Source organism: Heliconius melpomene, chromosome 20 (genome assembly GCF_056956725.1).
Source record: "Heliconius melpomene rosina isolate 202511_hmr_F chromosome 20, ASM5695672v1, whole genome shotgun sequence".
Classification (NCBI taxonomy): domain Eukaryota; kingdom Metazoa; phylum Arthropoda; class Insecta; order Lepidoptera; family Nymphalidae; genus Heliconius; species Heliconius melpomene.
Window position 1 is genome coordinate 12766230 of NC_140408.1, and position 13695 is coordinate 12779924.

General features: G+C 34.8%; 1 protein-coding gene across 1 annotated transcript in view; it reads right to left on the reverse strand.

Annotated features, from left to right (window-relative positions):
- Positions 1–657: 657 nt before the first annotated feature.
- LOC146528080 (lysosome membrane protein 2-like) overlaps positions 658–13695 on the reverse strand; it is a 32294-nt gene continuing 19256 nt past the window's right edge. Inside the window, exons 6-12 of the mRNA XM_085205144.1 lie at positions 6203–6403; positions 4947–5066; positions 4429–4552; positions 3921–4064; positions 3162–3280; positions 2707–2838; positions 658–1968 (exon numbers count right to left, since the gene is read on the reverse strand). Of these exons, the coding sequence (XP_085061270.1) occupies positions 1705–1968; positions 2707–2838; positions 3162–3280; positions 3921–4064; positions 4429–4552; positions 4947–5066; positions 6203–6403 (1104 nt within the window). The 3' untranslated portion in view covers positions 658–1704. The remainder of the gene's footprint in view (positions 1969–2706; positions 2839–3161; positions 3281–3920; positions 4065–4428; positions 4553–4946; positions 5067–6202; positions 6404–13695) is intronic.

A 13695-nucleotide genomic window follows, 5' to 3' on the forward strand; every position in this document is an offset into this window, starting at 1 on the left:
GTAGCCAACGTCGAGCTGCATTCCGTCAGTACATAGGGAACGGAGTTTATTAGCACTAGGTCCCCTCTGCCTACCCTACTATATGCGGGATACAGCGCGAAGCTATAAAAAAAGAATGTCCGATCGTGACAAAGTCAACAAAATACAAAAACCGTTCTGGAGGTATGGGAGAGATTTACGTTCAACAGTGAGCGTACAAGATGTAAGATGCAAGATGCAGCATGGTGATGAAATCAAATACCTTGGGAGGAACGTAGAACCTTAATTAATTTCTTTTGTTTGTACAGTAGTAGCTCTAAAGTTGGCTTTAGATGGATGAACAGATTAAATTTTAGGATTTTTCTTACCTTTATTATTTTCTTCCCGAGTGAATAGTGCGCAAAAGTTCAGAAAACCTAACTTCAGGTCCTCCACATCTTATAGACCGTAGTGTAATAAGTGTATTTGCACGTGAATGTTACTTATTCCAAATAAAAAATCCTATAACTACTTATATGTAAGTATTTTAAAAATATTTTTTAATTAGGTAAATAAAGAAGTTCGTTAGAAGAATTTCACTTTTACAATAAAATTATCGTATCCTACTAATATTATATCTACTAGGGCCAGAGCCAGAATGTTAGTGGCAGAGTTTAATAATAATAAAAAATAAAGGTCTAGTTTTAAATGAAAATATTTTTTTTATAAAAAATCCTTTATTACCTTAAAGCTGTATCACTGAGCAATTTTCAAAATAATACACTTACATTTATAGGAACATTAAGAAAGTGTAATTTCTTATATTTTTATGAAAGTGGTTTAATTGGTAAAATACTTTGTACATTTGGTTTTACACTTAATATCGGTAGATATGGTACATAGAAGTCATTGACATTCAAATTCCAACCCACAACCGTAACAAGAATACTTCAATATAATTATATTTTTTGCAATAATATTGTATAAGTACTTTAGTATAGAAGCAAATAAAGCAATCTATATTTAGAGCAATATCTGGAAAATTACATGTTATCGCAATAATTATCTACTGTAAATTAAGAAAAAAATATATTATAACTATAATTCTATTGTGAAATTGGATATTGCTGTATTTTCTTCTATATGATTCAATTTTACATATAAAGAAATTAACAAATATGAAATAAATAAATTTCCCACCAATTTTTGTGATTCCAATTATAAGCTTAACAATGTATGCATTTGTGTGTTACTTAAGACCCCGTTAAATTATATATAGAAATTATAGTAAAAATATTGTACCTATTATATTCTAAAATAATCTAACCCTGTATCATTGTTCAAACTAAAAAGAGAAATAATAAATCTACCATGCACTTATATATCTACTAATATAATCTTTGATTTGCCCTTTCCTCAGTCTTAATTAACAAGTAAATGGTATTTCATATAATATATTTTAAAATAGGTATTTTTATTTGAGCAATTTTCGGAAAAATACTTAATGTCTTAAAATATATATTATATTTTTTGCTTTCTATTCAAAAATATATAAATCAGTATAATGGTTGAACATCTTTAGTCTTCGACATTTATTAGTTTGTGTGACATAAAAAAACAAATGCTTTATCACAGCCTTTCCACTAACAAAAAATATGTTAGTAGTTACTAATTTTATTAGTATTTATTTCTTGTATTGCTTTTTTATTTCAATATTGCATTCTATATATAAATTGTTTTTAAACTTTAACTGTTATTACATTTCTTTATAAAATTCTCTTTTTCGTATACAAGTATATTATTTTCTGCTAAGCTTTTATTTTTATTTTTCTTTGATAGCATTACAAATATAAATAATTTCTTTTTAAATTTATTTGGTACAATTTGTTTCAATATGAGGTAAACGCCTACGACAAGTGTCAAATTGAAAATGACAATTGATAAGGGCGGCAAAATGATGATCATGAAGTACACCATGTAAATAATTGTAACTGGTAGACCTTCTTGACTCTGAAAGTAAAAATATTTTACATTAATATTTTATTTATTATTTCCTTGATTTCATTGAGGATTTGTGTTAAATACTTATTGCGTACCATTTTGTCAAAAATACACTAAGTGTATGAAATACTTGTGTAGGTATTATAGAATACAAGAACAGGCCGTCGTGACTCAGTGGCACAAGTATTCGATTGTAAACGTAACGTAACGAGGCAAAGCGTGGCGTTGTGGTCCGCCATTGAACACGCAATGCTTGCAGAATTCGGCTGAAAGTGGAGAACGGAGTGTTTTATTGGGAGTGACTTAACACTATGTTCCCAGGTTCACTTAACACTATGTTTCAGGTTATAAAAGTTAAACGCACGAATTACATGTTCGGAAACATGTGATTGCTCAATCATCATTATGACGTGGAAACCTGCTCACGAGCTTCTCATAATAGTGAAATGAATACCTCAAAATACAAAGCATACCACACTGATTTGGGATCAAGGCATCCAGCAGCAGATCCCAGCTGATGTGTATCATATGCGATACATAAACTAAATGATTTATCTCATCGTAGGAGCTCTCTCCACGTATTGTCATTGTGTGATCGTATATCCGTGTGTAGATGTATCTACACATAGGATTACACGTCACACGTCACGTACACATCCGTCACGTACACGTCATGTGTGACCTCTGATCCACTCAACTTGAAGTCGACCACAACTAGTCGATCGTACTTTAACTTAAAGAACTTACATATTCAATCCATCCTAAGGGTAAAATAAGATTAGAGAACTTATTCATTTCCTGCGAATAGAAACCAGATAGATCGTTGACTTGCAAGTTGCATTGTAACCTCGCCACCGCTTGAAATGGTATTCCTGTGTTCTGAAAAATATATAATAAATATCAAATTATAATATTTTTTTAGTTTCACGCTGTATCCCGCATATAGCAGGGTAGGCACAGGGAACCTAGTGTTATGATCTCTGTTCACCATGTAATGCCTAAATTTCGAGCGCCGCACATAGCGCGTTGAGTGACGGAATTCAACTCTGTGCTTTGTTTTGTTCCCAAAGCGAGGAAACGAAAATAATTCTTGCTCTCGGGTGGGAATCAAACCCACAACTGCCGCTTTTACTGTCAGACGCCGTGCTGCTGCTGCGCCAGCTGCGCGAAAACTTATTTTTAAAAGTAAACATTCAACATACCGGTTCGAGGTAAATAAAAGAGCTGTGTTTTGATTTATTAGGTTTTAGTCCTGTTACATATTTGTCTTTGGGAGGAGATCCTGTGTAGAAATGAGGGAAAGAAGCCACCATTGGGAAATCTGTAAAAAAAGAAAAAAATATGTCAAACTAGCGATCCACCCGAATAACCAAATTATACAAAATGTATACATAAGTAGTATTCTTATAAGGTATATTTCTGTAAAGTTTAATCTAAATCTGTTTGATAGTTTTTACGTGAAAAACATCCATCTTCACAAACTTTCACATTTAATAAATATTGAAAGAGTGGAACATCGTAGGTTAATCAAATTATTTTCTTTTGCCCGTTGTGAACTCTGGTAGACAAAGCACTTCGGTACGTGGGAACGTAGGGTGTAAGCACTACGTGTTCCTAGTATCCTGCTACACCGATAGGTAGAGGAACGTAGAAAGCAGTCATGGGGGTATTTAAAGATATTTTCTGGGGTGCCTGGGCTTTAAGTTTTGATTTGTTCGCTTAACCGTTTTTTGTTAATAAAATTTCCAATTTTTTGCTCGTAAAAAATTTGGGGTTTTTACAGGACTATTCTGGGATGGACCCGGATCACCCGGCTCCCCTGGCTCCCCTATTCCTACGAGCATGAACGCAGTGTCCGCTTATAAAAAGAAGCCTGAAGTTGCTTTTTGTGATAACATCTGAAGGACATCAAAAGGGCAAACTTTTAACATATTTTTTAAAAGAGAAATAGGAAAACTTACTGTAAAAGCAATTTGATGTATCACTTATTCCATCAGGCAGGGGTGGGTTCGACGAGTAGCAGTCGGTGCCATTATCGTTTCTATCGAAAACATTCTCGGGCAAGGAAAATTTATATACATTGACACCTTTCATGACAGCTTCTCCTGTAATTTAATAGCAATAAAAATATATTTAAAAATATAAGCTTATGGTTTACAATTGGTAAGGATTAAAAATTGGGAAAAAGGAAATTAATTTTAAACTTTAAGTGGCTAGTACCACTTGCTTGGCTACTTGCCAAATCATTTCGTTCAACACGCTTTGCCTATCTAAAATATAGGTTACATGTTTTAAAGGTCGGGGTCCCGGGAAAAGACAGATAAACCATTCAATGAAAATAAAAAATATATATATCTCATTATTTCTTCAATTCCAACCAATACTTCCTGAGATTAGGACATTCAATCAAGCAAACTCCCCAGCTGTATAAAATTAGTATAGACCTTAGAGTTCCTTAGAAATACTTACTTTCATAATGTAAAGGCATTAATTTACAAACGGTTTTTCTTAAGCATAAAAGCACATCATCTTTGGTCACATGTTGGTGATATATAACACCTTCGGTCGCCCCATTCAGACGATCTGGACATTTCTGTTGATAAACAAGCATGTTAATAGTAATTAGAATCGAGACCGTCATAGCGCAGCGGCACATCGTCTGACTGCAAACGCGACGGTTGTTGATTCGATTTCCATTCGAGGGGATGGATTATTTTCATTTTCTTCAAGTAAAACTTTCGTAAAATCGGTTCATAAATAACAACCGACAATTTATGCCCCAAAACAACTGTTTTATTTAATTGGTTGAAACTTTACTTTCCAATATACGGATATTGTCTTCAAAATGATAATGTTAATAGAATTCGACAGTAATTCAGATTGGTAAATAAATAATTGTGTAGTCCAAGCCGGCGAAGCCGCGAGAGGGTCGATATTTAGTAATAAGCTTGTGTGTCTGTCACCCAAAAATAAACAGACAAACTTACATCTGGATCATATCCGGTGATGTGAGATCTTCCCCTGACTTTGTCTATAGTAAAGAAGTTCTTGTGTCCCCATTGAGGTCCTATCTTTACTGTGTAGTCATCTGTGAAGTCGGCATATACCTGAAATTATGAAAATATAATATTCGACTTTAATATTTATTATAAAGCAAGTTGTTATTGTTTGCATAGAGTTATAAGGCTTCATATTATGTAGAAAATTAAAATTAGTCTTGTAGGTATATGTTGTCGTAGCATACACATTGTATATTTACAAATTTATTAAAGGTTTTTTTTAGGTTCACGCTGTATCCCACACATAGCAGGGTAGGCAGTGGGAACCTGGGAACCTTACACCAGCAAACGTGCAAAGTTGTTCTTTCCGTTCACCTACAATCTTGAAATTGATACGAAATCTGCGGTTACCCACTTTAACGGTTCTTTTATTTAATAGCAAAAATAACTTTGTAATAGGTATTACAAGACAATTTCTTTATTACAAATACAGTTCGTAAAACATACGGTCAGGACATTTTATTTGAATAATGATGACGTAAATAGAAAAACAAAAATATTACCTTAATTATAAACAAGAAACGCACCTAAGAAAACAACTTTTTTTATTTTTACAGCAAATGGTTTAAATCCATAATGCCACATAATTTTATAATAGCACCAGGAAATGCGTGTAATAAAAAAATATATATGGCTACTTTATAACTCAATTTAAGTAAAAAATGCTCATTTAAATTTAATTGGAATCAATTATATTTTTTTTATTTATATTTCTTTCTAAGAACAGCAATACCAAATATGTTTTTGTTTAGTTAACAACAATAATTAATTATCTGTACCTAAAATTATCCACTATGAAATATATTTTTTTGACCACGTACAATGAAATATTCATTTAATAATAAAAACATAGCCTTGTTTACGCATTTGTTTTATTCTACTTTATGTTGCGTTATTAGGTGGCGAAATTTAACACCGTATCAGTATTGTTCCGCCCTTCGATATGCACTGACTCCAATATTCGGCGGAAAGTAGGGAACGGAGTGTCTTAACACTAGGTTCTCTTTGCCGACCCTGCTGCGAATCTGATTTAATTTTTAGCTAAGAACCACCGTGATGAACAAGGCTTTCGATCAAATCGGTACATTAATTTAGGAGTTACAATGCTACAGATAGATATAGAGACAGACAGACACGTCAAACTTTAACGCCCCTTCTTTGCGTCCGAGGTTAATTAGGGGTACCTGTGTCAACATTCCCATATTAGTATCCGGTACCATGGCCGGTGCTAAGTTCTTCGAAGTGTCCAGAATGGGGTCCCTGTTGTCCCACAGATATTCATATATTGTTTTTTTTACAAAAAACTGCGTGTTATGTGTGTTCGCTAATAGTTTGAAGCCAGTTCTAACGAAGTAATTTGCGTTGTGTAGATATGACAGTATGCCCTGTGAAATTGAAAATGAAAACGTGAAATAAATTAAGAAATATATAATAGAGGGCGACGGCTATGGGTTCGATCCCGTTCGGAGGAATGATATATTTAATATTTTTATTTCTTCGCTCTGGTGACGAGGCTCGGCGTTGAACACCGCCACTCAACACGCAATGCCTCCAAGCTTTCGCGGAAAATGGTGGACGGAAGTGCCTGAATAGGAACGAGGTTTCCAGGTTCTCTCTGCCTTCCCTGCTATGTGCGGGCACAATGTGAACGTGCTAGAAAAAAAAATACAGAAGGAAAACAGACTGACAGACAGACTGATGGAGAACAAAGCAATCCTATTAGATTTCCGTTCTTTTTCTTTTAAGGTACGGAGCCCTAAAAAGATAAAATATAATTGAGATAGACAAATAGACAGCGGCTTGAGGTCACTATTGTACTTAAATACTATAAGTAAATATTTACTTCCCCGATAATAAAATATCATAAAAACGAATGCGTAAATGAATTACTTAGAAACGTTTCACACTTGTAATAAAATTATATAAAGGTCGGCTATATATTGTTATTGTTATCTTTAATAATTTTTATCTGCGTCCATAAAACATTTAAAAATTTAATCATAAATATACGTTTTTTTGCCTTCTCGCTATATCATTCATGACCACAACGAGGAAATGTAATAAATTCCCAAAAGTCGGAATCGAACCTAGAACAGTCAGTTGTGGCGCTGCGCTAAGACGGCCTCATAATATATTTGTTTGGTGGTTTACCTACAGACAAATTGAAATATTTTTATTTATCTTTTATGTTCGTACTTTGTGCTTTAGATAGATAGATATCTATCGTATATCTAAGCGCGATGACGATTGTGAGTTCGATTGCCACTCGGGTTCATTTCCGCTTAACACGGCAAAGTGGAGCGTTGAGTTCTGCCACTCAACACGTGATGCCTTGTATGTGGTTAAAATATAAAGTTGAAAAAAAAAAAATGGTATGTGGAATAAACACTAATCACTAAAAAAATCTTTCCCTTCTATTTAATCTAAAAATCACTGACTCATCAACACTAGGCCAAGGTGCAAAAATTACATCATTATGTACTTAAGCAATGATTATAGTTCTTTAGTGCGGAGCCTTGACTCAAGGTACAATTCCTGCCTAAATTCTGATGCTATTCTCATCAAAGTGTTAATTGGGATAGCCAATAGTAAAGTGATCTAACTCTGAATTATGCAATTTTATTGCAAATAATCTCGTTATACAGTTTTGGAGAGTCTACGCATTGCCACTTATATTATTTTTTAAATATATGAAAAAAAAATGTGTTAAAAGGTATAATAAGAATAATAGTTTAATAGCCTAGGTTTAATTATAATTAATGATTCCATAATTGATAACACACCTTTGAAATCAATCCAGTCTATTAGGTTTATAAAAGATCAATTAACGTAATGCAAAAAAGAACAAAAAAAAATTATGAAAAATAAACTACCTGACGTTCTAACAACTAACCATTTAACTTCTTATATAAAAAAAATATTAGACTTCGACTATACTTTTTATCTGAGGAGCATAATAGTACAAGTTTTACATAACAATAAAACTTGTATTATTGTGGAGAGACGATGCACAGCATCTGTGAGAGGGCGCTGTATACTTCCCTTTGATTATCCAATGATGTTCACTTCCGGTTGCTGTTTTGGACCAATCAGCGATTCGCCGGAAGTCACGTGGTCTCAGGTGGTAGGGCGCCGGAACGTATAAAAGGCGACACTACGCTTCTTACCTCATAGCAGATTCTCACCAGGAGCCTTAAAATGATGCTGTGCATCGTCTCTCCACAATAATACAAGTTTTATTGTTATGTAAAACTTGTACTATTATTTGGGATGTGACGATGCACAGCATCTGTGAGAGACGTGTTTATAACTCCTGGTGACCACGTACGACGCTATGTGATCTAAATCAGAATGATTGTATAAATTGATTCTGATACATTCAGATAAATTGATCTGTAAAACCACAAAAAACATGAGTAACATTGTTTTATTTATAAGCAAACAAAGAATTGTAAATTGCTTAATTTTTTAATTCAATTAATAATCGCTCTGTCGGAAGCTGAGCCAAAACAATCTAACTTCAATTATTAGATTTACTTATAATCTGCTTACAAGCAAATTTTAGAAGATGTTTCGCAACTCGCTGATAAGCATGAGTAGGAAAGGAAGCTCTCATAACCGTCTAAATAATAAGGCTAGACGTGCTCACTTCTTTTGATAATAATTTACTAACCTGTTTATATAAGTATCGATTATTATTCCTGAAGCCCTTGCGTAGCCTCCCCTCTAAATTACACAAAATTGTTACCTTTTGTAGCCTGTTTCCGGTGGTCTAGCTAGATTCTTAATGTAGAACCTAGAAAAACATTTTTCTTAGGATGACACCACCGTCTCTAGAGCGTAATTTTCAACAGGTCTCACCTGTTTCACCGAAATATTTCTAAACGAAATATGATATTAGAAGTACGAGCAGGATCGAAATGCCCATGAAAATGTCGTCCGGTCTATTGAAAATTAAATCCGGCTCAGACAGCAGGTCCTAGATAGAACCGGCCAACTCCATACTTTCTTTTTTTTTTTTTTTTTAACAACTATAATAAATTTATAGTAAGTAGAGACGCGTTCTAGAGTGGATACCACGCCTTGGCAAGCGTAATGTAGGACGTCTTCCCGCTAGATGGGGTGACGATGTCCACAAAGTGGCGGCAACGTCCGGATGCAGAGAGCCGAAGATTGAGCCCAGCGGAGCGCCATTGAAGAGGCCCACGTCCAGCAGTGGACGAGGACAGACTGATGATGATGATGATGATGAAGTAGTTACCCGAGTTAATTTTTACCTTGTAATTGATGCCATTAGTACAACATATTAGTAACACTAGAGCATTTAATAGAATGCTTTACAAAATACTATGTACTCAGCCCAATAATAGTTCCAATTTTCCCAATTTAGAGTTAAACTGGTCAAACCTTTGAACACCTTTGTAAAATTTAAGTCCATCATCACACACTTTGAGTATTATAACTTATTATAACTTCATAAAAGCATCAATGAATACTCACCAGAACCGCGACCCGACCGACAATTCATGATGTGAATGTCCTATCTGCTACTTAGGTAGAGTTTTGAAGAAAACTGGATTTGACATACGACGCGTTAGAAAATGTGAGTTTATAAGCTCATTAGTTTTTCAACCAAAATTTAGGCCGACTAATACTTATATCATTCTTCGAAGTGTAATAAAGTTATAAGTAATTGATACTACTATACATTGACATATAAAGTTATCAATTTTATAATATTTCAATTATCGCTTCTTAGCTGTATTTTAGAACTACAATAGTTCACCCTCTGAAATTCGCCTTTAGAAGTAACTTTACAGTGTCAAAATTTATACGATTTAAATACAGATGTACTCAATTCAAACGTCCGATTTCCCCGGACTTGATGTCGTAGACATCCAACATGCTCTCCGCCATATTGGAGTTGCGACTACGTGTACACCTCGCTAGCCAGGTTCAGATTATGCAAAACTCAAGGCAATAAGCAGCGGAATACCTACGTTACGCACGCGGATATCGGCCAAGGTCTATATGCAGACATCATATAATAAGACTGTTGACAGTAATAATTAGCACAACTACCTTTACACAGCCCTCATGTTCCATGAAGATATTATTTTCATTAACTTTTCCCAGCTCTGGAACCAAAGTTACAAAAAATGAATGAAACTTTTTGATAGTCTTTTTGCATTATTATTGTGTATCATACTTTATGGTATCCAACAACTTAGTAATAAAAGGTTGTCGTCTGTAATTCTTGGAGACTAATTTCGTCTTGATTTGCCTTCTGAATTATTTAATGGCTTTCTTTTCCACTTTCTCCTGCTTCTTACCAACGTTTCCTTCTATTTAGATGCAAATTTTTACTTCTTCCAAATATTTTCTGCTGGATTACAGATTTCTTATACTACATCAGCTTCAATTCTGATGGTTACTGCGATACACAACAGGTATAGACAGTTTCTAATATATAGTACGTCAGGTATTAAATACTTTTGCCGAGGTACTCATGGGGATGTGCACTCACTGGCACGAGGATAATGCCAAATTAGCCGAAGAAACCTTCGGTGACTTTTTATAATACTTATGTGGACTTTAATTTAGTTTTAGACACATTGTTTCTTTTTATCCATTACTTAACAATCCATATATCGAACTTTTTATTCTTTTTTGATAAACCTTTCGTTATCTATTACAAAATTTCCTATTGGTTTGCTTTATCAGTTGTCGAACGTGATTCGAACTATTTTCTATTCTTGCTTTCTCGAACCGCTTGAAAATTCTTATTGGATAAAGCCAGAGATAATATGGAGAATGCTCCTTATTAAGTCGAAAAGAGTTTTCAGAGCCCCAAACCATCTACACCCGTCTCCGATATATCCAGAGGCAGCCTCCGTATTTCTCTACACAATGTATACAGAAAGATACAGTGTATCTGTATCTGTTTAAATAAAGTTATTAACAATCATGCAATACCCTTGTACTAAGTTCTGGGCTTGTGTTACCAGTCGGCGGATTCTCACTCCAAACTACCGATATCCGGTATGCACCGATACCTGAGAATTGCTAATGTATAATTAAATGTGCTAGAGTTTTATACTCAACGCATGCTTCTCAATTTTGATGCATGTAGGGTTGACGAAGGTCTAACTGCTTCAAATAATCTTGGAAAAGGATTATTGGTGGCATGGAGGTAGATGGCTAGATGCATTCCCGCGATTAAACCGGGAAGGGCCTACGGAGCCCAAACCATCAGCCACTGCCTCCTTATAACTGCCCCCCTCCCGTACAATTGAGAGCATTCCTAATTAAAATAGTACCGAGATTTTTTAAATTCTAATGTACGGATAAATGCACTTTAAATAATTGGACATACCTTATGTCAAGTAATAGTCCGAGTCCCCCTTAAGGCAACTAAGATAAGGTGACTGGCTAGAATCTTTGCCGAAGAGGCCATACAGAAGATCCCTTGATTGCCAAATACTATGACGCCCACTGCTAAATGTTATGACGTTCATAGCGATGGCAGTAACCACGAATAAGCAGGAAATCCACAATTCCTTTATCCTCTCTCCTCCAGGATTGAGACACATTTTTTAAACACTTTTCCTGCCAGGAGGCTTTGAAATTGTCTTCGAATCCTTGTGTCTAATTCTTCCGAGTATTCGCTTGCAATTGTCAAAAGAAGCTAAAAGAAACTCACACAGATATATCCATTGTTATTCGTTAACTCGCTTAGGATACGCTCCCGAACATTTCAACAACGTTGAAATGTTCGGGAAAGGGGATGACCCAAGACTTATAAGGACAGTGCTCGAGTCCGGGGTCTTGCAGGCGATATACTCGGTCTTTGACACATTGCCAATATGCATTGCCAATATGCATTTCATTCATAGAGAATGGTTATGTAACGCAAATGCTGCAGCTAGAATGTATCGGAAAAGATACCAAAAAGCTGAACGTCATCCCGATTATCGTGTATTTCGATTTTTCTCTCTTCAACAAAGAAGTAATCCAGCAAGTGTCGTACCATTTCGGAATCCAGATTAAATGCGCCAACTTTTAAAGTTACTTGCAAAAACAGTGTAGTACATTTTTTTTATAGTACAGTCGGTTAAAGTTGGGTGTACTAAATATTTTGAATTTAATGTTTGGCAAAAACACCACATTTTATTGAAAACTGATGCAGGTATGTTTAAATCTTAAACTGTAATTCACAGAAGGGTTACTCATGATTACATTACAGAAAAAAAAATGAACAAAGAGTAATATTTGTAGTCCTGGGACTTGAAAAACCATCACAGGGTGTCGGTTTTTGCGATATTTTTTAAAATCAATATAATATGAAAAATACATGACAAAGATTTTTTTTTATATTTTTCTCATAACTGTCACGACTTGGTCTATCACCTGGTTTCGTTTTATCGTTGGCTCCTGGGACACCCTGTATATGTCGAAGAATAAGGTGGTTGGGACCGGAGCTTGTTCCGATCCCACTTCCGATTGTCATCGATCGGTGTCACGTCAGAGTGACGGGCAACGCCATCTAGTTTTGACAACTAGCAACTATTATGATGAGAACAGTTTTTTTTTTTTTATATATATTTGATAACTCGCTCAGGATACGCTCCTAACGAATTTATCGCATTGAAACGAAGGTAGTATATTAATAGATAATATACAACTAAGTAAACTCGGTGAAAACCGATTTATTTAGTAAACTCCGTTTACATCGCATGATATTATGCTGAGAACGTTCCCAAGAGCGTGAAACAAGCGATGAGTCCTCTTGCTTTTTGCAATGCCCGTTAACTGAATAAAATTGGGCCATAACTGCTGAAAATCTGAGATAACCTAACCTAACCTTATTGTAGGTTATAACACAGCCGTGTTCGGTGAAGCTCAGAATCCACTACTGTATTGGTATATATGATACCAAGCAATAGAACAGAATTACATGCATGTAGATACTTGTTAAACAAGAGGTTCAAATGACTCACCCGTTGTCCATTTTTTACCTTTGATTTTCACAAAAACAAATTCTCTGATGAGGATGAACATCTTTGCTGGAGGCCTTCCCAGGAGTAGGCCCGATGTAGAAATCCGGTTCACGATGTGAAGAAATTCCACCTCCAACACTTACCACAGCACTTTCACTTTTAAACAATGTTACTCTGATGCGAAATAACGACGCTATGAGGTAAGAAGCGTAGTGTCGCCTTTTATACGTTCCGGCGCCCTACCACCTGAGACCACGTGACTTCCGGCGAATCGCTGATTGGTCCAAAACAGCAACCGGAAGTGAACATCATTGGATAATCAAAGGGAAGTATACAGCGCCCTCTCACAGATGCTGTGCATCGTCACATCCCAAATAATGTGTCATTATTAAATGGATTAAAAACTATTTTGTCATATAAAAATGACAAACAAACATAACAACATAGATAACATTTCTTTTCTTTTTTTTTTAATTAATAAATAAAGGTAAGTTTAATACCACTAAAATTATATATATTTTTCGTATCTAAAAGAAGGAAGAAAAAAGATAAATTAATATTTAAGAGTAAATAACTATAAAATATTGTGTAAAGTAATAAAAAAAACTGTATATTTAAATATTAATAAAAATACAACCGATTCAACAGAAAGAAAAATGAAGAGAGATTTTCGATTG